The 24,715-nt window shown below is 49.2% G+C and overlaps 7 protein-coding genes across 7 annotated transcripts; 4 read left to right on the forward strand and 3 right to left on the reverse strand.

Moving 5' to 3' along the window:
- The first annotated feature begins 1,844 nt into the window (after positions 1-1,844).
- On the forward strand, positions 1,845-5,291 carry BC939DRAFT_441241 (uncharacterized protein). Its single transcript, XM_051554193.1, has 5 exons — positions 1,845-2,314; positions 2,937-3,371; positions 3,466-3,693; positions 3,926-4,069; positions 4,183-5,291. The coding sequence occupies exons 1-5, from the start codon at positions 2,293-2,295 to the stop codon at positions 5,007-5,009; spliced, it is 1,656 nt and encodes a 551-aa protein (XP_051415691.1). The 5' UTR covers positions 1,845-2,292; the 3' UTR covers positions 5,010-5,291.
- Positions 5,292-6,010: 719 nt separating this feature from the next.
- Positions 6,011-7,889, reverse strand: BC939DRAFT_474168 (asparaginyl-tRNA synthetase; the record flags this gene model as incomplete). The annotated part of the gene is made up of 4 exons (XM_051558400.1): positions 6,011-7,066; positions 7,193-7,330; positions 7,420-7,537; positions 7,666-7,889. 4 exons carry the CDS (start codon positions 7,887-7,889, stop codon positions 6,011-6,013), a joined length of 1,536 nt encoding a protein of 511 aa, XP_051415692.1.
- A 355-nt stretch (positions 7,890-8,244) lies between these two features.
- BC939DRAFT_490281 (DnaJ domain-containing protein) lies at positions 8,245-10,734 on the forward strand. The gene is made up of 6 exons (XM_051559445.1): positions 8,245-8,412; positions 8,565-8,693; positions 8,804-8,907; positions 9,018-9,347; positions 9,446-10,375; positions 10,476-10,734. Exons 1-6 carry the CDS (start codon positions 8,313-8,315, stop codon positions 10,701-10,703), a joined length of 1,821 nt encoding a protein of 606 aa, XP_051415693.1. The 5' UTR covers positions 8,245-8,312; the 3' UTR covers positions 10,704-10,734.
- Position 10,735: 1 nt separating this feature from the next.
- Positions 10,736-15,939, reverse strand: BC939DRAFT_441248 (uncharacterized protein). Its single transcript, XM_051554194.1, has 10 exons — positions 15,870-15,939; positions 15,395-15,775; positions 15,250-15,304; positions 14,838-15,165; positions 14,639-14,733; positions 14,439-14,543; positions 14,096-14,359; positions 12,253-13,991; positions 11,732-12,158; positions 10,736-11,595 (listed from the first exon to the last, which is right to left on the reverse strand). Exons 2-10 carry the CDS (start codon positions 15,649-15,651, stop codon positions 10,786-10,788), a joined length of 4,080 nt encoding a protein of 1,359 aa, XP_051415694.1. The 5' UTR covers positions 15,652-15,775; positions 15,870-15,939; the 3' UTR covers positions 10,736-10,785.
- A 193-nt stretch (positions 15,940-16,132) lies between these two features.
- Positions 16,133-17,775, reverse strand: BC939DRAFT_441250 (uncharacterized protein). The gene has a single exon (XM_051554195.1). It carries the CDS (start codon positions 17,658-17,660, stop codon positions 16,275-16,277), a length of 1,386 nt encoding a protein of 461 aa, XP_051415695.1. The 5' UTR covers positions 17,661-17,775; the 3' UTR covers positions 16,133-16,274.
- A 1,978-nt stretch (positions 17,776-19,753) lies between these two features.
- BC939DRAFT_13085 (uncharacterized protein) lies at positions 19,754-20,355 on the forward strand. Its single transcript, XM_051550067.1, has 2 exons — positions 19,754-20,053; positions 20,152-20,355. The coding sequence occupies exons 1-2, from the start codon at positions 19,816-19,818 to the stop codon at positions 20,226-20,228; spliced, it is 315 nt and encodes a 104-aa protein (XP_051415696.1). The 5' UTR covers positions 19,754-19,815; the 3' UTR covers positions 20,229-20,355.
- A 1,674-nt stretch (positions 20,356-22,029) lies between these two features.
- BC939DRAFT_441255 (uncharacterized protein) lies at positions 22,030-23,050 on the forward strand. Its single transcript, XM_051554196.1, has 3 exons — positions 22,030-22,314; positions 22,438-22,529; positions 22,630-23,050. Exons 1-3 carry the CDS (start codon positions 22,222-22,224, stop codon positions 23,024-23,026), a joined length of 582 nt encoding a protein of 193 aa, XP_051415697.1. The 5' UTR covers positions 22,030-22,221; the 3' UTR covers positions 23,027-23,050.
- The last annotated feature ends 1,665 nt before the right edge of the window (positions 23,051-24,715 follow it).

A 24,715-nucleotide genomic window follows, 5' to 3' on the forward strand; every position in this document is an offset into this window, starting at 1 on the left:
GGTTAGCAGCGCCTTCCTGCAGTGAGGACGGCTCTCGCTTCGATCCTTTAATTGAACGCGCCTGGCTGGGGCGACCTGATGGGCCGCGGAGCATATTTGTTTGTGCAAACGAAGGGGAAGTCACTGGCAGGGTGCACCGAGGGTTCTCGATGGCTTGTTAAGATTACGAGAATTATGCACATTGCCGTTCTTGCTATCACGGGCCTCCAACTGACTGGGAACGGGCTATTCAATCAGCTCTACCGCATACAGCGGCCGGTCCTTCATATATAGTGCGCATCTGTTTCGTTTTTCTTCTTTTCCTCCTCTCTCTTTCCTTCACTCGTTCACTCGTCCACCTTCAGCTTCAGCTTCAGCTTTATAAAGCACTCTGCTTGATCTCGCCAGCCTATCCCAACCCATCGATCGCTCCAAGACATTGTTGACTCCCCCACAGCTACCTCCCATTAAGACACCTCACCTCGCACAGCCTTGTACCTCTTACCCACCGCACTGAGACCCGTCACTCAAACTCGCGCCTTCACATTGCTACATTGCAAAATTGTCTCTGCCAGTGCACAGTAAGTGCCCGATCTGGCAGTTCAAACTGTCGTTTAATTTCTGATTGATCAAACTTCTTTTCTCGTTCTTGTTCACGTTCAATACACGCCCTTTGCTCTTTACCCCTTGACGAATATGCCCATGCCCTTTTTTTTTTAACTGGGATATCTCATGGTTACATGGCGCCTTCGATCGGAGGAGTGCTGCCCTTCCTTCAGTATGCATGTCTATGCATTGGGCATAGTGTCAGTCTTTGTATCCATATATGCGCACTAATCATGCGAAAAAAAAGCAAAAAAAAGGCGCGTCGTGAAATAGGGGTCAAAGAGAGAGGACGTTGGGGGTGTAAGAATGAGGTATCGGAGGGGGGGAATCATTCATTCATTTAGATCGGGGTATTGCACTTTACTCTATTTGTTCTCCATGATTTCTGGCAGATCAATGATCTACAGGTCGATCGTCGTTTTTTCATGTTGTTTGTGTACTGGATGTTGATGGTCCATTGCCTGGTCCAAATCAAAATCGGCCTATGCGTTCAACAACAAGCCACGACAGAGAAATGGGAAGAGGGGTGTGTGAAGAAGCCCTTTGTTCAGGTCGATTTCATAGGGAGCCGTGGCGTGTGCTTTATTCAGAGATATATTATCTCGGTCTGCACTGATTCACGTAACCAAAGATTGAAACGAAACCAAAGATAAAGAGCAAAGAGAGGAAATAGAGACAGAGGAAATAAGAGCGAGGGTTTGCTAGGACAACTACGAGCAGGTTAGCAAGCGACGTTTTTCTATATGGTCTCTCTCTCGCCCTCTCTTCCTTTTTGTTTGCATGTCAACCGTTCGTTCCACCTCGATCGTCAGCCCTGACTTTCCCCTCAGAGTCCTTGTCCTCACCCTTTTTCTTTGGTCTGTCAATGTGAGTGTATAAGAACGCGAGCCAGTTGGGACATGAACACACGAATGTCTGCAGCTGTGTAGGGAGAGAGAGAGTGGGGCTGCCGGTTCATACTATACATGCGCTCCATTTCTGTACTACTGCCACCACAATACAAAGCAGCGCGGGGGAGAAGACGAGAGATAACCCAACCAGCCAACCAGGGCCGAGCCATGATTTCTCAATTCTGTCTTCGCCATTTGGCCTGCCCAAAGAGAGGACGCAGCGATGACTCTTTCTCTTTGGTTTTCTGTCTGTTTACGTGACAGAAAAGGGCCCTTGCTGGCCAGACCAGCCAACGGGGAGGGACTTTTCTGTGTACGCCTTTTTTTTTTTCTCTCTCTCTCTTTCTCGATTATGCACTTTTTCCTTTTCTTTGAAGTTGTATTAAAAAGACGAAAAGAAATTTTTTTGTGTAAGCGTTAATAAGTGCTAGTAAGTGTCTGTCCGGAGGTTTGTCCTTTATGACTTTCTCTGGGCAGCGCTGCTGTACGTCTTCGTCCGTTATTTTTTCCCTCTACCTTTCTTTCCCCTGCCCCTGCCCCTACCCCTACCCCTACCCTAATCCCTTTGTTCCAGGCGGGTGAATGTAAAGCATCATTGGATACCTTCAAGTCTTCATATTTCCATATTTCCATATCTCCATATCTCCATATCTGCATATCTTCATTTCCTCTTCTTTCTCTTCTCCCAATCTCACACGTTGTTTGACTGACAATCTTCTCCGCCTTTTTTTTTTGTCCACAAGTTAGTTGATCTTCAATTCCTTTCGCTCACTCCACCCGTTCAATACAATCCCTGTGATACGACCTGTTTAACATCATGGACATGTCTGCCATCCAAAGTAAGTTCACCCTACATCCCTCCATATTCCTATTCAGCCCCTGTCGTTTTATCACCTATCCCAAAAACAAACAAACACAAACACACACATACACGCACACACACGCACACACAGCGCACCTCCCGCACGTTCTCCTCCGCAGTCTCATCTCCATATTCAGCCGCCACCCACCAACCCGCCAACCCACCAACCAAATACGCCCACGGCCATTCAATCAACAGTTCTCATTGGAATGCTAGAATGTCATTGCGAATGGCACTGACAATGGCACTGACAATGGCAATGACACCGACAATGGCGCCAGAGAACCTTTTGTTTCTGTCGTACAAACAAACAAACACAACACAACACAACAACACAACAACGAATAATCGATGCCAACTCGCTGTGCCACCATGCCATGCCATGTTATCCTATGCAGATCGACAATCCAAATCGGACTGCAATTAATAGTTCTCTGTGATGAGTATTCCCGGGATTTATTATGCTTGCTTATTGACCTATTTTATCACTTCACTGCACCTCTTCCCACACTTTCTCTCTCACACTTTCCACCCTGCAACCTCTACCTCTTTTCATCTCCCTCAACTTCACTCATCCTCCTTCTGCACCTTCCCTGTAGACTTTGAGCCCAGAAAATTCTTGGCGATGTCCGGTTCACCATCGCAGCAGCAGAACCAGCAGGCATCCCAGACACTACAGACACAGAACCAGGCGCAGACAACAGATCCATTGCAGTTGTCCGCCATCAAGGCCGAACCCATCGGAACCGCCCCACCACGGGTCCTCGACTACAACCCTCATTTTGGTCCCGAGGGCCAGACCTTCACAGTCACACTGCAGTCGAACACAGACAAAACCCTCCGCCTTGGATTCGGTACCCTGGTCGTCGACACAAAGCAGTATGCAGCCAACGGATACGTGACTCTCAGCTGCATTGTGCCCAACTTTTCGATCACAAAGTGGTTCGTCAGCAAGGTGCCGCTCTATGTCCTCCAGATGGAGAACGACATGGTCATGGAGAGCTGGCCCTTTGGCGACTACAACTATTACGACGGTAATTGTCCTTGTCACTATTCCAATGTCCACATCTCTTGGGCGAGCGTATGGTCCAGGTACTGACATGTCTATATATGTTTGTTCCCGTACAGATCATTCCCAGGGCAACAACGGCAACAAGCGTGCGAATGTCGACAGATTGTTGTATGACCAGAGCTCGTCCAGTCCAATTGTCAACAAGAAGCAGCATCTGCTCGCTGATCTTGATCTCTCTCGTCCACAGCTGTCGTCCACACAGAATAACGGCCAGCCGCAGCTCTCGCCTCTTCCTCCTACGACCCCGAATTCGCTCGGCGGACACCACGGTCTTGCGGCACGTCGTAAGTTTACGTCCTATTGTTTGTTTGTGTTGATGTGAATTCTATGATTTCTTGCTTCGCTCAAAAGGAAAATATAATTTCCACTGAGGGTTGCGATACGCAAACTGACGTCGACATCGATAGTCGATGTGCTGTACTCAAAGTGCTCTCATACAGTTTATGCATGGTCTAATACTAATGAACTCTATTTGTTTTCTTCATATTCCCTCGGCGATCTTTCTTTTCTTAGCAGATGACTATTCGAGTCTGCCCACTACCACTGCCTCCGCCTACGATGCTGGGCTCTACTCCCAGACTCTGCAGTCCACCAGCCCATATGTCTCTCGTCCGTCCATAAGCACCTCGACCTATGCACGCCCTGGATACTACAACCCCAGTAAGTGCTGCTTCATTTCCTCACACTTCTCCTTCTTCATTTTTCTCTTTCTCTCATACACACTCTCTTCTCTTGTACATTTGCTAATCTGCTTTTTGTTCTATTTGTCACAGACTCAATGATCACTACTCACATGCCGACGTACTCGCAGGCTGACCTTAATGCCTCCGCAGCCTATGCTCTGACCACAGCCGCGAGCCACAATACCACCTATATCCAGACACACCATCCTCAGCCAGTCGCTCCGTCTGCATACATGCCTCAGCCCCACCCCAGCACAGCCCTCAACGCAGGTCTGCCCCTAAGCAACTACAACCCTTATGCGAACCTTCTCAACAAGGCCAACCTCAAATTCACAGGTAACATGGATGACATGGCCATTAACTGGTCCGCAGAGGAGTGGGAGTCACACCGCCGCCTTGTCCAATTCTGGAGACGCCAGGATGGCAACGATATTCACTGCACATTCGCCCCTGTCGCCCCTGCGGACCGCCAGCCGAACAGCATTGTGGTCTCCTGTATCTACTGGGCAGAGAAGAACGATTGCTTCCTGACATCAGTCGATTGCATCTATCTGCTCGAGTCCTTGATCGCGGTTCGGTTCACGGTCGAGGAAAAGAACCGAATCCGTCGCAATCTCGAGGGATTCCGACCGATCACCGTCTCAAAGTGTAAGCCCGAGAGCGCAGAGTTTTTCAAGCTGATCATGTCTTTCCCGAACCCCAAGCCTCGCAACATTGAGAAGGATGTGAAGGTGTTCCCATGGAAGGTTCTGCCATATGCGCTCAAGAAGATCATCAGCAAGTACACGGCCTCGTACAGCTCGACGGCCAGCATCCAGACGGACGCGTTCCATAACGCCAACTTTCCGCACGGATCGACTCTGCCCATGACACCACAGCAGCAGAGCATTATCGAATCATCGAGCATCGTCGTATAGAGAGGGTGCGATTGGGAGGGCTCTTATCCATATTCTACAGGAAGAAGGGCAGAGGAGAGGGGGGAGGACACATTTTGTTTCTGACCAGGGTTTCTGCTTGCGCATTTGTTTTATTATTCGTCATTTCTTCTCTTGTAGTATTATCGTGTTTTAAACTGTTAGTTTTTCTTTTCCGTGTACACTGTTCTTTTATCTCTCTTCCGTTCCATTTCCTCATACTTTCCGCAGCTCGTTTTCTATTTTTTCTTTGATCACATCAAACAAGCACTGTCTTTTACCACTCGCATCATTGCAACTTGAAATAAAAAAGAAAAAAAACTCAAAAAAAAAGTAAATGAAGTACATGAGAACAAAATGAATTGATTGAAACAAGCATGTTTATCCATTCGTTTGTTTACTATGACCGTAGTTCCTTTCCTCCAATCCAAAGAACCAAAAAGAATTGCTGCGAATACACTCCAAGTCGTAGAGGCGTTGCTTAATCCTTCTCTCCCACTAGCCCGTATACGAAACCTGTGTTTCATCTTCTTCATCTTCATCTATGGGCAGAGCTTTCCTTATTTGGCAATTCCAGGTCATGAGGAACGAAAGGCAGACGCCGATAGGATCTTGTAAAATGTCTTGGATTACAATACATAGCGACATAACGACGACCTGGCTATCGTTTGATTCTGATTGGGAGCTTGTTATATGATCAATATTATCATTATATGAATGGGACAGAAGATGATAGGGAGTCTGGCCTTCATTTTCTTCTGGGAACAATACTCGCAAACAGTCTTTGTTTCGGAAGAGATAATCGTATGAAATTCAAAAGTCGAGTTGCGCCCACGTCCGAGACACATTGAGAGAGGAACCAGGCCAATGGCCAGGACGAGGACGAGGACATACCTTCTCCTAAATACAGACCGCGCCAGAATGCCATTGTCAATTGCCCATCGTGGTTATGAGGTTATGAGAGCTAGAAACGATTAGTTTATTCAATTTCTATGTGAGAAAGGTTAAAATTTACAATGGTGGTTATATCGGGGGAATGGAATAACATCCCTGACATTATCCATGCCGGTGACCATGAGGATATACCTCTCGAACCCAATTCCCCATCCGCCGTGTGGAACTGTGCCAAACTTCCTCAGGTCCATGTACCACTGGTACTCTTCCTGATCTAGACCAAACTCATCCAGCTGCTTCTTCAACACCTCCGGTCTCTCCTCCCTGAGCGATCCACCCATCAGTTCTCCGATGCCCGGAACCAGCAAATCCACACAACCAACCGTCGTCCGGTCCTCTACTCCAGAGGATGTGATCGCTTTCGCAGGCTCGTCATTTTTTCGCATGTAAAACGGCTTCAGTCCAGCTGGGTAATCCGTCACGAACACGGGCCCCTTGCAATGGCTTCCCGCCAACCATTTCTCATGCTCGCTCTGCAGGCCCTGTCCCCATTTGGGTTCAAACTCGAACCGCTCTCCAGAACGCTGCAACACTTCGATCGCTTCCGTATAGGTCATTCTCGCGAAGGGCTGCTCCACTAATTGGGTTAACCGACTCTTGAGCGACTTGTCAATCCAGGTATTCAAGAACTCGATATCATCGGCACAGTTCTCAAGGAGATAACGGGTCGTCTCCCTCAAGCAGGCTTCTGAGAAATCCAGGAGATGATCGAGCTTATCCAGGAAGGCGATCTCAGCTTCCAGCATCCAGAATTCAGAGAGATGACGAGGAGTCATTGAAGGCTCGGCTCGGAAGACGGGGCCCATGGTGTACACTCGAGAGATTGCGCTGGCGACGATCTCGAGATGAAGCTGTCCAGAGACCGTAAGATAGACAGGTGAACCAAAGAAGTCTGAGGGTGCGGGCGCAGCGATGATAGCGTTCGCTGCCTTATCGCCTGAGGTTGTTGTAGACGATGAGGTGGGGTTGGATTGATTTTGGTGTTCCTCAAGGGCCTGCTGCTGAGCGCGTGCTGATATCCGAGGCGCGATCTTGAAGACCTCTCCGCCGCCCTCGCAGTCATGGGTCGTCAGTAATGGTGTATGAACTTGGATGAACTCTTGCGACTGGAATAAAATAATAATAATAATAATAGCAAGGTAGTAAGAAACGTCGTTAGGACCAGATCGTTCAGGCCAATTTTGTGCGAGTGTGAGTAGTATCATGAGGATCTCAGAAACAACTGAGCGTACCTCAAAGAACTTTTGGAAGCCCCAGGCCGAGGCGCTACGGAGCCGAAGAATCGCGCTCGCTGTCTTGGCCCTTGAACGAAGATGTGAGATCTCGCGCAGGAACTCGAAGGAATGGCGCTTCTTTTGCAGTGGGTATGTCTGATAGTGATTGCCACAAACGATAGATTAGCACGCCAGTCTTCTTAGCGAAGACATGAAGATACAAAAGCGTTCGAGTGATCCTTTACCTCACCATCACAGGGACCAATGACCCTCATGTCAGATACCTGAAGCTCCAATGCCTGCTCCTTGCCAAGACTCTTGACCAGCGTTCCTTCAAGCTCTACACTCGTTCCCGCCACTAATCTACAAATCGTACACAGGAGTAATGTACAAAGAAGATGTCAAGATCCAGTATCACTGTCCTGATTAGTTGAGACTAAAAGAAGAAGTAACAAAAAAAATGAAAAATGAAAAAAGAATCGAGTTCATACCCTTTGCCTTGTCCACCGCTAAGGATCGCCTGGACGCCTTTAAGACTCGATCCATCGTTCACTTCCAGGAACGTGACATGCTTCTGTTGACGCGCAGATCTGATCCATCCCTGAACCTTGACAGAGGTGCCCGGTTCTGTGGAAGTCAAGATGGATTTGATGGTCCTGTTCGGCAATGCTGGAGGGATGATCCGGATCGGCGACTGAGAACTCGTCGAGGTCATGGTTCCTGTGGCGCTGGTCCTGACTGAGGTCGAGGTCGAGGTCGAGGTCGAGAAGCAGGCATGCCTGGGAAATGAAGTCGTGTGGGTCCAAGAAGTGAGGGCCTTTGTGCAAGGCTGCTGCCGGTGACCTGTGTGCTGAGCAATGCGCAGGCTCGAGGCTCTCCCTTTGAGGAGTTGCCGCGTGGTACCGACGGCAGTGGTGTACATGGCGGAGTCGCGACTGTGGGGAGTGTGGAGAGAAGGAAGACTCGGGAACGTTTGTGAACCAAAAGTTGTTGAGCTGAGTAAAATGGTGACTGGTGTTTATCTTCTTTTTTAGGTTATGCCAGCGCCCGCAGCAGTTGCACACCTCTCTCTCCTTTCTTATTCAATTCAACCCTCTCCACTCTCTCTCCCTTCGCCAAACAACCATTACCCATCGCCATGAGGACATGCCACTATATTATCCTTGGCATCGAAAAGAACGCCTCGGACTTGGATATCAAGAAGGCATATCGCCGCAAAGCACTAGAATGGCATCCAGGTGAGGAAAAAAGGACACACGCAGCGCGGTCGCGTGCTACGTTTCAGCCAGCAGCAACTCTTGAGCAGCCATCAATCGAACAAGGCTCCATCAATACTGACAGACCCCGAAAAACGGCCTTCTTTGGATTTTCATTGTGAAATACACACTAGATAAGAACCATTACCGAGTCGAGGAGGCCACCAAGCAGTTTGCGTTCATTGCCGAGGCATACGAAGTTCTGTCCGATCCACAGGAGCGCGCCTGGTACGACTCCCATCGTGACGCTATCCTTCGTGGAGGTAAAGCAAACACCTAGACTTTTCTACTTTACGCTGCCAGGGAAATGATGAATGATATCTGGCGAGGAACTTTGTGATTGACATCCATGTAACACCACTCTCCACAATAGATGACAAATCAGAGCAATCAGAGGGTGCTGCGGGAACGACGTCTGCGGAACTTATGAAGTTCTTCAGCACATCCGTTTACAAAGGATTCCGGGATGACAGCGCTGTAAGCGGCTCCGGCATTCAATCGTACGACGTATCATCCAACTTGAGATGCACCTCATTTTACAGTTTCTAAATGATGTCACTTTCTTTTTTTTCATATGAACCATATAGGGATTCTATACTGTCTACCGTAACCTTTTCGAAAAGCTGGCACAAGAAGAGGTCGAGGCCGTCGCCAATGACCGATATGAAGAGTCCACAGGATCTAATGTTCATTATCCATCCTTTGGATGTTCCACCACCGCATATGATGACAATTCGGATTCGGACGTGAAACAGTTCTACAATGCCTGGCTTACGTTTTCGTCCCAAAAGAGTTTCTCCTGGTGTGACAAGTATCGTCTCACGGAGGCACCCGATCGCAGAGTGCGTCGGGCCATGGAGAAGGAGAACAAGAAGTTCAGGGACGCAGCTCGTAAAGAATTTAACGACACTGTTCTGGTACGATGTGGAATCGAGAAGCAATATGCACACATTAAGTTCTGCTGGATCCATAGCTCACAATCTTCCTCTTCTTCTCTTTCGTCTTCACAATTTAGTCACTTGCATCGTATGTTCGAAAGCGTGATCCACGGTATATCGCCTATCAGGAACAGCAAAAGCAGAAGCAAAAGCAGGTCCAGGCCGATATCAAGGCCAGGCTGGAGAAGGAGAAGGAGCTGCTTCGTGCCAAGGCAGGAAAGTTCCAGGAACAGGAATGGACACGCGTTCAGGACGATGACGAGAACAACGAGTCTGGATCGGACGATGACGGCACCGAGGACGAGTTCGATCAAGAATATGAATGCATCATTTGCGACAAGTTTTTCAAATCCGAACGGCAGTGGAAGAATCATGAGCGGAGCAAGAGACATTTGAAGGCTGCGGAGGATATCCGACTGGAAATGCTGCATGAGGAAAACCAGCTTATGGGTCTATCCCCTAAACCGTCAGAAGAGAATCAGGTCGAGAACGGAGAGTTAGAGAGCGGCGATGAAGAGGAGGCACTCGAGACGCCGTCCACACGTTCCAAGGCAGCAGACGAAACCGAAGACTTATCAGCAGGAAGTGACCTGGATGATCTGGAGGAGCCCGTCGAGACCGCCGCTCCCGTCTATTCAGATCTCAAGTCAAAGAAGAGAGCCAAAAAGAAGAAGGTTATGGCAACTGGATTGGATATTGACGAAGCAGAGATCGATGAGCTCGATCAAGATGGCCTTGCCGATCTCTTAGGCTCCGTACGGATGTCGTCATTGTCATCACCTTTGGGCCGCTCGCGGGCCTCGACGCCCAATAGCCGTCGGTCGAGAGCTCAGAAAGATCATTGGGAAGGCGATAGCGACAAAGATCAGGACGGAGAAACGCCGCTGTCAACCGCGCCAGTGTCCAGAGCAGAGTCACCCGATGGTCTCGGCGGAGGAAATGGAAAATCAAAGAAATTGAGTGCCAAAGAGAAAAAGAAGGCCCGATCTGAACGTGCGGCTCAAAAGGTAAGAGAACTCTCGTCGGTTTTTCCTGTTAAGGCTTTCTGCATTCAGTGTTCAAGATGTCCAATTCAGTTTGTTTACATTTTTTTATGATCATTTACAGCTCGCAGACTCTGGAGAATCAGCGTTGAAGTGCCGCATTTGCTCGACGGATTTTGAGTCAAAGAACCAACTCTTTTCACATATCAAGGAAACGGGCCATGCGCTCGCACCTGCCGTCGCAGTACCATCCGGCTCGACTACTGGTACATCAACACCAGACAATTTCTTTTCGTCTGATGACGAACAGACCCGAGGCAAGGGCAAGAAGGGTCGTGGAAAGCGGAAGTAGATTTCACAAGTCTTTCAATAACAAGTTAAACAACGATTTGTATGTTCCAAACGACAAAGAATGTTATTATATTTCACAACAGCTAATGGGTGCCATTAGCTGTACTAAAGGCGGAAGAAGTAATTGAGGTAGAAGAAGGCAAAGACGATGGCGCTGCTAACGCAGAAGCTGACATAGAGGACCCGTGCTGATCATGGTGATTGACCACCAGATGAAAGCCACGCACGACTAACTCCCGAACCTTGCTCAGGAATGCTCCTCCCGCGTTCTCATCCACAAATATATGATGATTCAGCGACTGGAGTAACTTATCCAGGCGCGTCGCCGTCTCACCCTTCCGAAGCGGTTTCGACAGATCCACCCTGTGCTGATGCGTCCTGTAGTGTCGTACGATCTCTGACAGCTGCTGAAACACCGATACGGAGAGCTCGTTCGTACGCGTAATCTCCCGGTCGAAACCGAACGGCAATCGACAACTCAAGTTCTCGTCAAACTCTTCAGACACTGTCAGGAACTGGAACTTGGAGAGGAAGGACAGATTTCTGGGATCAAATGGGGATACAATCACTCCAACAAACGGCTCCACACCAGTCCCGTGCCTTCGAAACATCGCCTGGTGCTCACATTGGTTCTCAATGTCACGGATACTCGGATTGGGCTCAAACGTCGGGTGCGAGTGGTACCAGCCAACAACGACAAACCCTTTGGATGAGAAAAAGTATCGTGCCTCAACGTCCGACTCTGGGTCCATTTCGCACTGAAGACCTGTGCTGATACTACGACAGGGGTAAACACCGAGGATGAATAGAATCCTTTCATCCTCATCGTAAAGTCCACCAAGGAGACCGATCACCTCAGTCTCTGCCATATGAGAATGAAAGTCCATGATAAGCTATTCCAAAAAAAAAAAAAAAAAAAAAAAAAAAAAAAATATTGAGGAGAGAAAGACGCGGTATCAGTACGAATGAAAAAAAAAAAAAAGCGCATCAAACGACTCAAAGCTGTGCTTTGTTTGCTAAACGACATACCATCGCATCTGAGGACACCTTAACACGAAACGGTGCCGGATTCTGCACGTTGTACTTGTGCAATGGAATAAGCCGAAACGGATCATATCCCCCTGAAGACCCTTCGTCACCCTCGTATTCATGAAAACCTCGTGTCTGACGCAATAAATGCTGGGCGCGCCTATGCTTCGGTACACGAGTGTTAACCGGCAATACCTCTGTTGATGCAAAATACTTGGCATTCAAGGCTGCAAGTCGCTCCTGTTCAAGCTCCTCTTCCATTTCCTCTTTGGTTATGCCGTGACGCTCAAGGAAAACCGCCTCGTCGAGTTTGAAAAGATCGTCGCTAGCGTCTGTCCTTGTAGAGAATTGCGTTCCTGGCTTTCCATTCTTGGTGATATGTACATTGTGCTCAATAACACGACCACCCAGCTCTCTCTCGTCCACCCTGTTAGTGAGACATGGATACAAAGGAGCTGTTTAGTTGCTGATACTCTACCATAGCAGCGTAAGCGTAAAAAAACCATCATCAGAGCCCATACCATTCTCCTTTCTCGTTTCGTACTCGCCGTCGTCTCAAAGGTGGAGTGACCCAAACAGAATTCAGGTCATCGAGTTCCGTAGTAATATCGTTATGAATCCGTCGTGGAGCAGACGACGATGACGACGATGACCAGCCCCGTTCTTCAGAATATCCTCGCCGCTTGGAGGAGTTGTTACCTCCGTTCCTGGGTCTTGCCAAGGAGGCGCCAGGTGATGACGCTGTCATTCCCACGTTGATCGCCCCAATCGATTCGAGCCAGGAATGAACTCGGCCAATAGCATTGACGTCCCCACAGTCCTTCAGACCAGACCGAACGCTTGTCTTGGTGAGATAAGTCGATGGCGATTTCTCCCAGGCCTGGAGGATGGTATTTCGAATCCTTTGATATCGCTCAGGGGTCTTGCTGGCCTTATTGCAGAAAAATTCAGAATGCACTTGCTTCTCCTCCTCTGTGATGATGGATTTGTCCAATATGCGACGGGTTACCGAAGGAGTGATCGTCGTCAAAGCTGGAGAGATAGACGTTTGAGTGGGTGATAGGGTTGGCGAAGGCTGCTGAAAAGAAACGGAGCGTCCTGTCGAGAAAGAGTGACCGGAACTTCCCGCCCGGCGCACTTTACGAGACAAGGTCGGTGCTTCAGCAGAATTAAAATTACGTTTCACTCCGGTTCCGAGAGACCCTTCGTCCTCGTCGCCATCATCGTCGGTTTCCTGAAGCCCATGTGCTTCTTTCGAATACCTTTTGATTGCTGAGCTGCTGTCTTGGGTGGCGAATTGTAAGGTTGGGCTCTTACTCAGGTTGTTTTCGCCCAAAGAGGGATGAGGCGAGTGCGGCAAGAGCTGATCACTCTGTGGCATCCTTGATGAAACTCTGTGTTGGTATGAAGGATTCGAGAGCTGCGATGGTGTATTGAGGATATCTATGGTCGAGGAACTGGCGGCGTCAGCTCCACCATCGTCTGACGAATTCACTTCATCCTCGTCGTAAGAGTTGAGGTCGGGTTGTAGCTCCGCGACGTGAACTGCACCAAATGACACTGTTCTCCTCTCCTTGGGAGAATTGGCCATCTTTTCTGTCGATATGTGGCCCAATAGTCCACTGCCTTTTTGCTGGTGTTGCTGGTGTTGCTGGTATTGCTGGTATTGCTGATGTTGCTGTTGCGTAAATTGAGAGTCCTTCAATAGAGGCTTGAAGATACCTCCTGCTCCTGTGCTATTAATGCTACTGGTACTCGTATTGAAGTTGGGAGTGTTGTAAAGGTCGCTTGACGATCCTAGGAAGTCAGACAGCGCAGGTGACGAGGCTGATGATCGCTTTCGGACACTTCCCGATCCCACAATATCATCGCCATCGTCATTATCCGGATTCCGATCAGAGTCGCTGTCAAACTCACTGGACAGTCGCGATCGTGTCGAGGAATTTGAAAAAGGTGATATTGAGCGCGACTTTGACTTGTTCACAAAGGGCTGTAGGTTCCTTGTTAGACTCAAGCGGGCTGCTGTCTCTTCGTCTGTACTCTCAATGTCGACATCAACATCTTCATCTTCGTCCATGCTGTATGCTGCTATCCTTTGGGCTGAAATCGTATACGGCATTGGTAAGGATGGAAATAATGGGCGCAGTCCAGGACTTGGCGTGGTGAGTCCTGCGGAATCAGATCGTGAGCCTCCTCTCGCCGATAGTGAAGGTGACTTTGATGTCGATCGATCCTCATCATTATCAGTATCGTAGCCGCTCTATCGTGATGGAATGGCCACCAGAAAAATAATGCATTAATACAGAACTCGACCCTGACAAATTAAAGTATATGAAAAAGACACCCATTTCACGTCTCCCTTACCGTAGCTCCGAATTCCGACCCAGTAAAGTCGTCATTCCCGGATTCTGAAGTAATGCTCCGTGCGCGACGGCTGTTTATCTCGTAGGACAGATCTCCGTCGCTCTCCATGCCTACGCTTGCATCGATACGCTTTATGTTCTTGCTTCTCGATCGACGCTTGCGATTTCTCCTTGCGCCTCCATCCTCTTCAGCCGAGTTCGCAGCCGACGAGCGCCTGTCCAGTGCTTCGCCGTCGCTCGTGTTTGTCGATATATCATGGGGTATCTGGATTCAAGATCAGTCTCTGTCAGACGTTGCCTAAAGAATCTCAATTTGTACAATAATACTTCAGCGAGAACGGTACCTTTTCTGTCATGGCTAAATGACGCGCATGATTTTTCACTTGAAGAGGATTCCTTGTACCGACAATGGCTGCTATAGCTTTCCAATTTCCGTAGCCATGTACGCTCTACGAAAACCAAAGTAATCAAAGCAGTATAAATGAGCATATAATCGTGGAACAAGTATACGAGCGCAAGCACGCTATCTCCGCCCGTTACATACGATCCCTTGACGCAAACGTGCATCCTCTTCCGGAGTCCACCGAGTATTGTGCGAAGGTAGATCAGCGGATGATAGCTTGGCATTTAGTCTGGAATCTATATTTGTAACAAACAACAGGTTAGATTGTCCCATGGCAAGTAGCGATCGAGAAGAAATACATGGTTCCGGTGCCCTAGAAGAAATACAGGCAAGTACTTGCCTTCGCTCGCGGTCCTTTTGATCTGTCCCGATCTCTCATGCGAATTTTTTCTTTTTCTAGAGTCATTGCTTTTGGTCCGATCGGCGGCTTTATGGCTACCACTTGTCCATGCCTTAGCGTCCGAAATGTTGGAGAGAATGCTGGTCAGCTGCGATCCAGGCTCAGATGGTTTGCTTTCTGAAGGTGAAGAGGTTGTCTGCCCATAAAATGTAAAGGGTGCTCCCGATGATCTGCCTGAGTAAAACTCTTCTTCAGCAAGCATGCTCTCGATCATGGCTCTCGATTTCTCATCCATGCCTCCCGTATCGAATCCTGCTTGTGCATGGTACTATGGCAAACATATTCCGTTAATAACTGATGAGGGCGCCGTTGGCAGCACAAACTGAATCGCGATAAAAGATCAAAGGCTTACATCCTGCGTGACCCAGTCAGGGATCTGGTACTCATCTGCGAAAGAACTGTCGAGACTAAGACAATGAGCAAATGCAAGTTTCAATGTCAAATACATGCTCTACGTGTCTCAAGAACACGAACATTTGTGAAAACTAGAGACTTACTCTCCGCTGCTCAGATTGACGTTCTTTGTGTCTGTTCCAGCAGCAGCAGCAGAGGCTTCTTTCCCATGGGTAGTGCCATGGCGCTTCTCGACAATGTCATCTTTTGGATCCACACGAATGCTAGCCATTGACGTGGCTCCATTGCCGTGTATCGCGCCTGATGACCTATTGGAAGCGGCGTCGTCTTCTGGTGCTTCGCCGTCGATATCAATATCAATGTCGATGTCGACGTCGATGTCTTCCTCGTCTTCCGCCATGTTAGATCAGGCTCCAGTAGTCCCGGCTGCCCTGGTGGTTTGTTTCCTGTACTGCCTTTATTCTTTCAGAAGTATCCTGATTATGAAAGATGATCGGAGAAGAGGCGAAAGATGAATGAGCTGTCTGCAAGAAATAAGTTTGCGCAGACTGTCAGTATCATACGTGGCTACTGGATTGCCAGAAAGGAATGACTGGAAAGATCAGGAAACGAGCGTACTCTGTGTCAAGCCCATTTCAGCCTAGGTAAAGCGCCATCACCTGTATGTTTGCTTCCCAATGAACTTACAAGGACGAGTTGGTGAAGCCAGGCAGTGATCTTCACGCCTTGGGTCCTTGCCTTTAATCATCCACGTGATTCACGGCGTTCAAACGCGTCCCAAAAGATCTCGCGAGCTGTTGAGTTGTTTGGAGAGGTTATTATTACTGATAAGGCTACTATTGCGCGTAAAAATGAGAATAAAAACCCATAAGAGTAGGAGACGAAAGGATAACATAAAAAAAGAAAGAAAAGAAAGAAAGAAAATCTGCAAAGCGAACAGCAATAGAGGAGAAAACGATGAGGGTGCTACAAATGAAATATGAAAAGAGTGTACTGAAAGACCAAGGACCCTGCCACACAGCCTCAAATGCCTCCGCTTCCAAAGTGGCCCATATTTGCGTCCAAGCCCTCAAATGCTCCTGGTAAGGTTGACAGCTGCTGTGGAGGACGGAGGACTAAGGATACGTTCGTAGTCGTTGTAAATTGAGTACCAGAAGTTTCGAACGGGACGACTGGATTTGGTAGTGGAATCATCATGCTTGCTGAGGATACCTGTGGTGTTGTGGACGAGTTCAAATTCGACAGCTTGCGTTTCCTTTTAGTCGTTATCAACGATGTCGAAGACGTACTCGCTCCTCCCGTCATAGAGCTGAATCCACCCATAAAGTCCTTGGCTCCAAAGATGCCCAGTTCCAAACCTAATCCTAGACCAACGTTTGGCGTATGAGGGACCAAGAGAGGATTTCCATGGCGGTGATGCTGGCCGTATTCGATGCCTCCATGCGGATCCAAGGGCGAGCCAGAAGATGAGGACGGTAGACTCGATAGCGCACCTCGGTTGCCGAAATACATCATCCCATGGTTTGAATAAAGAATCTCTTGATGAGGAACACGGCTCTGGCTGGCAACGGTAGCTTGATGTGGTGTCCGAACAGATCCTCCTTCACACGTCCCCGATGGCTCCGCCACATGGCTGCGACTACTCCCTCGAGAAGGTATGGTCATGCCATCCACATTGTGCTTCTCTCGCCTATGCCTGAGCAAGTCATGGTTCCGTTTGTAGCTCTTGTCGGTGCAATCCCAGCAGACGAATGGCCGATCGGAGGAGTGGCTCACGATATGAGACCGAAGTAGGCCCTTGGACTGGAATTCTTTGCTACAATGCGGACATGTTGCAGGTCGAGTATTGTCGGCGTCTGAATCAACATCCTCTCCTTCGCGAGCTGTCGGTGACTCTGTATTATTGATGGCTATTGCGTCCATATCTATATTGGCTTCCAGCTTGATGGTCAGGTTGGTTGTGTCGAGGTTCGCGTGTGTGCTGCTACTGCCCTTAGTACTGGTGCCTAATTGACTCACGTCCGCAAGATGTCCATCGTTGACCATGAAAGACGAGTCAAATGCTGCGGAAAGTCCCTCACTGCAAGGCGCGGACTGAACAGACAGGGACGATACAATAGTATCGTTGCTGTTATTGCTACTCGGACAGCGCGCGTGAGTTACTGATTTTGGTACAGATGAACGCGTGTCGCTGGAACCGGAGAGGGCTTCCCATCCGTTTCCTCGTGAACCGTGCGATGTTGTGGAGAGGACTCTGTGATGCTGATCAAATACCGACTCCATTGCCCCTGACGTGGGCACAGGAAAGAGTTCAGGGAGTAGACTCGAAGCGCTGAGGGCCGATACAGATGTGGCGGTGGCCAAAGGATCGGTGGAAGAAACGTTGGACGCATATTCTATCTCTGGCATCTCCTGTTTCACACTGATGCTGCTCCTGTGAAGGGATTGATGCAGGACCCGACTTTCTGGAAAGGAGGTTATGGGTGAATGGGGCGTTGGAGGCTGCGCGGATTGCTGAGCCGACCCTGAAATCCGTTTGTTTTCAACTTTGACCGCAGCCATTGCCGATTGAGCAGCTGTGGACGCACTTGCAGTAATACTCGCGTCATTTTGAGCCTTGGATCGACGTCGACATGCTGACTTTGGACCCTCGGCTCCAGTGCCTTTAGGACCAGCGCGAAACAATGCAGAATCATTTGTAAATGCTGCTGATCCAGAGGCAAATCTCGTCTGGGTGATGTTGGAAATTTCAGTCTTCAACAAGGGCATATCCAAGTTCGCGGACACTGCATTTGAAAGGGATATTGCTGTAGTACAGTTGACAGAAGCTATTGATGCAGCCGCCACCGCACTGAGAAACTCGCTTGCACTGTTGTTACGGCTGCTGCTATCTGATACAGATGTTGGTGGCGTAGTGCCGGAATCCGTAGCGGCGCGTGAATGGCTCCCCTTACTCGATGTCGGAATCCCAAGGTCGCTCATACCAGTAACCCAATCAAAACCGCTCCCCAGAAACTGATCAGGAGTTACGGTTTGTGGAGTAGCTGCTGGCAACGAGGGCTGCTGTCTATACTTTTGCTTGCTTTGGTACTGAGTGTGTTGCTGTATATGCTGCTGTTGGATGTGCTGCTGCAGCAATTGGTGTTGATATTGTTGCGGGTCAATATACAGAGGCTGCCCGAGTTCGTTCATGCTGAGGATCGGGAGCGAGGGAACATCGGCAGAGAGAGGCGTCAAAGGCGTTGATGAAGCGGACCAGGATTGAAATCGGCCTCTTTTCTGCTGCAACTCATCTCTTTGTTGCTGCGACTTCCCTTGGTGCTGCAGGTTCGGCTCAAAAGACATTGAGAGAGCAAGAGGGAGGCCATGCTGTTGCTGTTGATGTAGAGTCCGTTGCTGGAATGGATTGCATTGTCGCTCAAGGAGACGGTGTTGCTGGTGTTGGTGCTGGAGTCGATGCTCGATCGGAAGCTGGGTTTGAAGCTGAGGATGTTGCTGGGCCATCTGAACATCATCTAGTGGCTCTTGTTGCTGCCGAAGTTGCAGTTGTTGTATCTGAAGTTGAAGTTGCTGTTGGTGCTGGTGTGATCGGTGTTCCTGTAGTAGCGTTGGCGGTGGAGGCGCTTGCACTGATGGTTGAACTAGTTGCTGTTGCTGTTTTTGCTGCAGCTGTTGTTGTTGCCGTTGCTCTTGGTATTGCTGTTGCATAACTTGCAGCTGCTGGTGGTGGTGCTGTTGCTGTTGAAGTTGATGGAACTGAATACGAAAGGAAGGGGTCTGAAGCAGTTGTAGATTTTCCAAAGTCTGGGGCCGTTGCAGATTTCCTTGGGCCTGTCCCAGTTGCGTTGTCATCAGCATGATATTGCTGCCGCCACTAGCCTGGAAATTGTGGCTGCTGTGGCTATTGCCAGGGGTTAATGCACGGAGACGGAGATAAGGATCTGTATTTGATTGAAATTGGGATTGAGAGTGAGAGTGGGATGGGGGTGGGGATTGGTATTTGGATCTGGGGGTGGGGTATGGTCGTCCTGCTGGCGTGACGACGGAGGCGAGGGGGGTCGGAGGTGAGGGCGATGACAGCGGCGATAAAGGCGACAATGGCGATGATGGTGCAGGGACGAGAGAAGCAGTTAATTTTGTCGCTGATGTGCGGGTCGGGCTGTCGAGAGGGGAAGAGAGCGATGGCAACGATGGTAATGCGTCGTTGCGGCCACTTGGCCAGTCGTCTGCGGTGGCGCGTGTGCAGTGGAAGGAGCCGTGGCTGTTGCGGGAGGTCAGGTTCGGCGACAGCATTGACGACGGGGCGAGTTAGGATGCGGTGGTGCGGACGGGATCTCGAGGAGGAGTGGACGCTCTGTAAGGGAGGACGGGCAAGGCGAAGGGACGGACGGAGGGATGGACATGAGCCGGATTGATAAAGACCGCGAGGGAACGAAAGGTACCGAGAGCACTCCTCTCACTTGACTTGTTATTTTTTCCCAGTCTCTCATAGTCCACGCATACACAACCTCTCGCTCCCTCTCGCTCGCCCGCTCTGTCTCCGCCAGACACATAACACCGATACATGCACACTTACTTTCTCTCTCTCTCTCTCTCTCTCTCTCTCTCTCTCTCTTTTTTTTCTTCTCCATTGCGTAACACGTATACATCAGCACTCCGCCTCTACCTCTACCCGTTCTTCTTCCTTTCCTTTCCTGTGCCGTTGTCAATGTCCTCTCATCCTCGCCTCAGGAATGAGGTTGAGGAAGAAGAAGAGCATGGAGAGCTAGTCGTGCGGTTAGCAGTCTATACCAAGCGTATATGCAAGTGTGTGTGCATTCGGATGCAATTGTAATATGCTCCCACTCCTGGATCTTTACTCATCATTACTCCTTTTTTGGAACCTCTCCATCTTTTTTAGTCCTTGTCGTCCGACCCCTCGTGCCAGAAAACTGGTACGGTATCTCTTTCACTCACGTTTTTCTCGAGGGCATGTAGATCAGCCCGATATGTGAAGAAATGCCAGGATGGGATATCAGTGGCATCGAACGATCGTGCCGACCATAATCGGCCATAAGTTCCATCTCCATTCCCAACCCGCAACTGCCCTCGGATTTTAGGGCGTCGATCCGCGCGACTGATTTACTCCTGTGCCGTTATTTTGGCTTCATGTGTGGGGTAAATATATCGACGCCTAGAACACGCATGCCACAGCAGAGGAGTTTGAACCAAAATTGAGACACAGTACTCTTTATTTTGTTTGTTGTTTCCATTGATTGCGTTGGTCAGTGCTCAGGAGAGCAGCATCTCTTTTTGTCGTCCACCTGGGGTACATAGATGGAACTGTAACACGATATGCTAAAAATTTGAGGTACATGACTCCTGTAACTTGACAAAAAGAAAAAGAGTGAGACCTGCATGGACGTAGACTAGGAGATACGAGCTCGGCGATAGCTTTCCGATCTATTGGTTGCTGCAGAATAAAAAGACGGATGCATCCGTTTCCCCGTTTTGAACCTGAGCCCAGAACGAAGAGAGGGTGGGTGGCAAAAGGAATAGACCTATTTTCAACAAGTTTGTTTGTTTACTATAGCATATGTGTCCCGCCCAAGGTTCTCTTATTGGATGACACTGAGGGTTTCAGGATGCTGGCCAGGCAGGCTCTCGTGCACGTTTGGGTCAATGAACCAAGTTTTTGGTTTTGGTGGTTGATTTTGGTTGGGTAGATCGTTTTGAGGGTGGCATGAGCAGAGAGGGCAGGAGCAGGAAGTGAGGGACGGAATGAGGAGAGACGAGGACCTGTGCTAGACATGCATTACGCTTGCAATGTGTAATTAGCCTGTCCGGCTAGTCTACTGGACACACCCTCACAAGAAAGTTACGGCCCCCATTTAGGACAGGAAGTATGAAGGCTGCTCTGGAGAGTGTTTGAGTGTAACGTATTGACTACCCTCTCTCCTTCCTCCTCCCTTCCTCTCTCTCCCCCCCCTCCCGCCCACAAAAGCACGACTATGCAAACACATGACCTCAATCATCATCATTTCCACATCTTTGGTCCCGCTAAAGCAAGGCTGTCAGGCAGTTTGCAAAGAGATACCAATGGATATTTCTCATAGTCTGTGTGCAAGAAATAGGCGAGCGAATGCCCGAGTCGTACAATACTATTTGCGCTGTATGGTCGTGTGCTGCACATATTTGACATGTCTATGGTGACGGCGATCAGCACCACAAGCAAGCGCGTTGCGATACAAATTTGGAACATGGTTGGGCATCGAAGATCCTCTCGTACCACTTTTGGATGGCAAAAGGATCATCGCCAGGCACAGGTTTATTCAAATTCAAAATCAGAACTGAGAGCTGAAAAAGACTTGATTACGTGATTGGCCAGCTGGTCGCAGCAAGGGAAAGCGGCACCAGCCATGACTTCTAGCTTGCCTGCTCCAATTGATGATACCTTCGCATGTGGAGTGTTTGACATGGCGATCAAGCTTAATCTGCTCTCCATCACTTAAACAATTGTCCCTCGGTATCCTACGCGCCCTAATATGCAATCCGGATAGATTATGACTGGCGCTTCAGGATGGCGAGTAATTGGTTCCTCTGTACAGGCACGGCGCTCAGCTCCTTGAAGGATATCTGTTATTCTTAGGCGATGGACCATGACCGGAGGACCGAAATGAATGGAGCAGAACTCTAAATTCATAGCGCTGTACGTACACCATTTCCCGCAGCTGTACGTATTGATTGGGGCTCATTTTCTTGCTCCAACGGCAGCATCCAAGGTCGACCGCCATTAAACCTCTCATAGATACCCTCAGACTTTCTCTTTCTAATCACTTTCCGCACCCTAAGTTCCACCTCTACCACATTTTCCCTCGTACTCTCACCAGACTTTTGCACCTTTCCATCGATTTATGAGAACACTGGTCGCTTTTTTACATCGTTGAATCCACACGCCGCGTTTTAAACAACAATCTTATCAGCACAAACAATGCCACCATACGCATTCGCAGCTTCGCCCGCTATCAGTATCCCTCTTAATCAAGATGGGCCAATTAATGCCATCATCCTGCAGCCACGCGAGGTACAACCGAATTAGAGCGAGGATCAAAAGTGTCTCTATACTTTACTCGAACACTCGCGCCAGAAGTCAGTGGCTGAAACAATTCTTTATCTCTTGCTCCATGGTCTGGCAATACTGTCATAGCATGCCATAGAAGTAAATCTCGAAAAGACCCAGCCGGCGACTTTGGAAAGGGTCAGCACTGGACTGTTCCCAGCTGACACGTCGCTGGAAAGGTATCGATCAAGCTTCCCCTATCGGCAGAAACGTAATGTTAGTTGCGAACGATCGTCGATACTAAATTAGTTTCTCATTCTTGTACATCTCCAATAATAGCGGTAATTCCAAGTCGGCTCCTCTCTACCGTCTGGACGTTAAGACTCACGTCTTTAAGAAGGAGCTCCAGGAGTATGTACCCACGCGTAGCGAGGAGCGCCTCCGTATCGAGACTATCATATATGTGGAGCTGTCAATTGTCAATCGCGCTGACAGCATGCTGGTTAAGAACTACGACTATATCCGATTTCCAAAGGACCTGTTCTGCACCTTGCCAGATAAAGTCATGTCACCAAACGACATGGCCTCGAAACGTATCCTGAACGTGGGTGTCTCGGTGCTGTGTCCCTCAAATATTTGGCAGGTGGAGAAGGAGGCGTGTGTACGTTGTGCACGCCGCATGTCTACCAAGCTCGAAGAGAATGAGAGTCGCGTGAGTTTTTATTCATATGAATAATGGGAGATACGATGCTTTGCTGCTTCTTTTTGAGTTCTGCTGCTGACCAAGCATCGCTTCTTCGTGTACCTGAAAAGATCATACATTTGCTTCCCGAATTATATCGCACAGAGGATGGAGATGCTCTGATCAACTTCCGGAACGGCGTCGCCAACATCCAACTCAAGATTAATTGCTACTGCAGCCATAAGAAGGAGAAGGAGGGATTTGTGGTCCGCTTCGAGTCCCAGTCAGACTCTTCGATCGCCTCCCATGTTTCCACACCGCTCATGTTCTATCACCAAAACAAGAGCCGCATCGCCATGCGTGCAATAACTGCAGCTGCCAAGGCACAAGCAAAGGCTGAAAAGAAGCAAAAGCAGGCTGTCGCCAAGACTCGGAGTATCGTTAAATCCGTGTCCAGCAACACAAAACGAGAGCCTAGAAGTCGCAGATCAACGAGTACCCATCACGATCCAGTGGAGTCTCCTGCCCACCAGATACCCTCCCCTCCGGCGTCCTTGCTGAACTCCCCTATCGATTGTGCTGTCACCTCAGACGCACGCAGTATTATGTATGGCCAAGATCAACATTTCATGATGCCTTCGCCTTCCCAGCTTGACCCAATGACATCCTTGTTCCCAGAGCTCGGTTCCGGGACCTCTGCAACTGAACCTCAAGTGCGCCAGCAGCAACAAGCAGGTCCTGCAGTCGGCATCAGCCATATGACTCCCAACACTGGTCCGACTCGCGGTGGGACCTTGGTCACCATTCATGGCTCTGGTTTCACCGTGGACGAGATTATGTATGTTTGTTTTGGCGAGAGCTTTGTCCCTGTGATCCCACAGCACTCCCAGATGGTTGAGTGCTTCACCCCAGCATGGAGCAAGGCTGAGACTGTTGCAGTCTTTGCTTTACACTCAGCCGTTCCCGTGAGTCTGCCCGCCCAGACCATGTTCACTTACGTTGATGATAATGAAAAGGAACTCGTTAAGCTCGCTCTCCAGCGGATAATGAGCATCTCAGCGCGTATGGACGGTCCTTTGGAATCAATTATGAGCCGCGCCAACGAGTTGATTATGTGGAACGACATCTTGGGCAACACCAGCAGTCTGGATGGAGCCTCAACATCGAACTCAGTGACTCTTGCTCCGACCGCATCCTTCTCCAGTCTTGAACAGACGATCTTCGAGTCCTTTAAGTTGCTGGATACCCATGGAATCAGGAGCAGCGAGGGCTTGTCGATTGCAAATAGCACTGGACATACGATGCTCCATCTCTCTGTCGCATTGCAACTCCAGAATCTTGCGAAGGAGCTGATTACGAGAGGTATTGATATTGACGCCAAGGACAAAAACGGGCACACCGCATTGGACTTTGCTCGTATCCTCAAATATCGTGTCATGCTCGATGTCCTGACTTCGCAGAGCATCGATGCCAGGGAGCGGAAGCTGCACTATGACCGGTACAGGAGTACATTTGCAACCCTAGGCGTGGATAGCAACATGTCCAACAGTTTGGAACCATTGAGGGATCAAGGCATCGATCTATCTCGCAATTTACAGCAAACGGCGGTGCCGACACAGCGATTCAAGCATGCGGATGGTGATGGGAGCTCCTCGTTCTTGCGGACAAAGTCCACCCTCACCAACTCACGCACTGGTGGGCACGATGGCAGCGAGGTGGACCTTGCATGGATGCGTTTCAGTC

Source organism: Gamsiella multidivaricata (assembly GCF_025024155.1).
Source record: "Gamsiella multidivaricata strain RSA 2152 chromosome Unknown BC939scaffold_10, whole genome shotgun sequence".
NCBI lineage: Eukaryota > Fungi > Mortierellomycota > Mortierellomycetes > Mortierellales > Mortierellaceae > Gamsiella > Gamsiella multidivaricata.

Bases quoted from the DNA above. Each gene is read 5' to 3' on its own strand.
- BC939DRAFT_441241 (XM_051554193.1), top strand. From the start codon at position 2,293: ATGGACATGTCTGCCATCCAAA. The intron at 3,372-3,465 runs GTAATTGTCCTT...GTTCCCGTACAG, and splicing joins CGACTACAACTATTACGACG to ATCATTCCCAGGGCAACAAC. The intron at 3,694-3,925 runs GTAAGTTTACGT...TTTTCTTAGCAG, and splicing joins CCACGGTCTTGCGGCACGTC to ATGACTATTCGAGTCTGCCC.
- BC939DRAFT_490281 (XM_051559445.1), top strand. From the start codon at position 8,313: ATGAGGACATGCCACTATATTATCCTTGGCATCGAAAAGAACGCCTCG. The intron at 8,694-8,803 runs GTAAAGCAAACA...TCTCCACAATAG, and splicing joins TGACGCTATCCTTCGTGGAG to ATGACAAATCAGAGCAATCA. The intron at 8,908-9,017 runs GTAAGCGGCTCC...TGAACCATATAG, and splicing joins GATTCCGGGATGACAGCGCT to GGATTCTATACTGTCTACCG.
- BC939DRAFT_441248 (XM_051554194.1), bottom strand. From the start codon at position 15,651: ATGGCGGAAGACGAGGAAGACATCGACGTCGACATCGACATTGATATT. The intron at 15,305-15,394 runs GTAAGTCTCTAG...TCATTGTCTTAG, and splicing joins GTCAATCTGAGCAGCGGAGA to TCTCGACAGTTCTTTCGCAG. The intron at 11,596-11,731 runs GTATGTCGTTTA...TTTTTGGAATAG, and splicing joins AGGTGTCCTCAGATGCGATG to CTTATCATGGACTTTCATTC.
- BC939DRAFT_441250 (XM_051554195.1), bottom strand. From the start codon at position 17,660: ATGCCAGAGATAGAATATGCGTCCAACGTTTCTTCCACCGATCCTTTG.
- BC939DRAFT_13085 (XM_051550067.1), top strand. From the start codon at position 19,816: ATGCACACTTACTTTCTCTCTCTCTCTCTCTCTCTCTCTCTCTCTCTC. The intron at 20,054-20,151 runs GCAAGTGTGTGT...CATCTTTTTTAG, and splicing joins AGTCTATACCAAGCGTATAT to TCCTTGTCGTCCGACCCCTC.
- BC939DRAFT_441255 (XM_051554196.1), top strand. From the start codon at position 22,222: ATGCCACCATACGCATTCGCAGCTTCGCCCGCTATCAGTATCCCTCTT. The intron at 22,315-22,437 runs GTACAACCGAAT...ATACTGTCATAG, and splicing joins TCATCCTGCAGCCACGCGAG to CATGCCATAGAAGTAAATCT. The intron at 22,530-22,629 runs GTATCGATCAAG...CTCCAATAATAG, and splicing joins GCTGACACGTCGCTGGAAAG to CGGTAATTCCAAGTCGGCTC.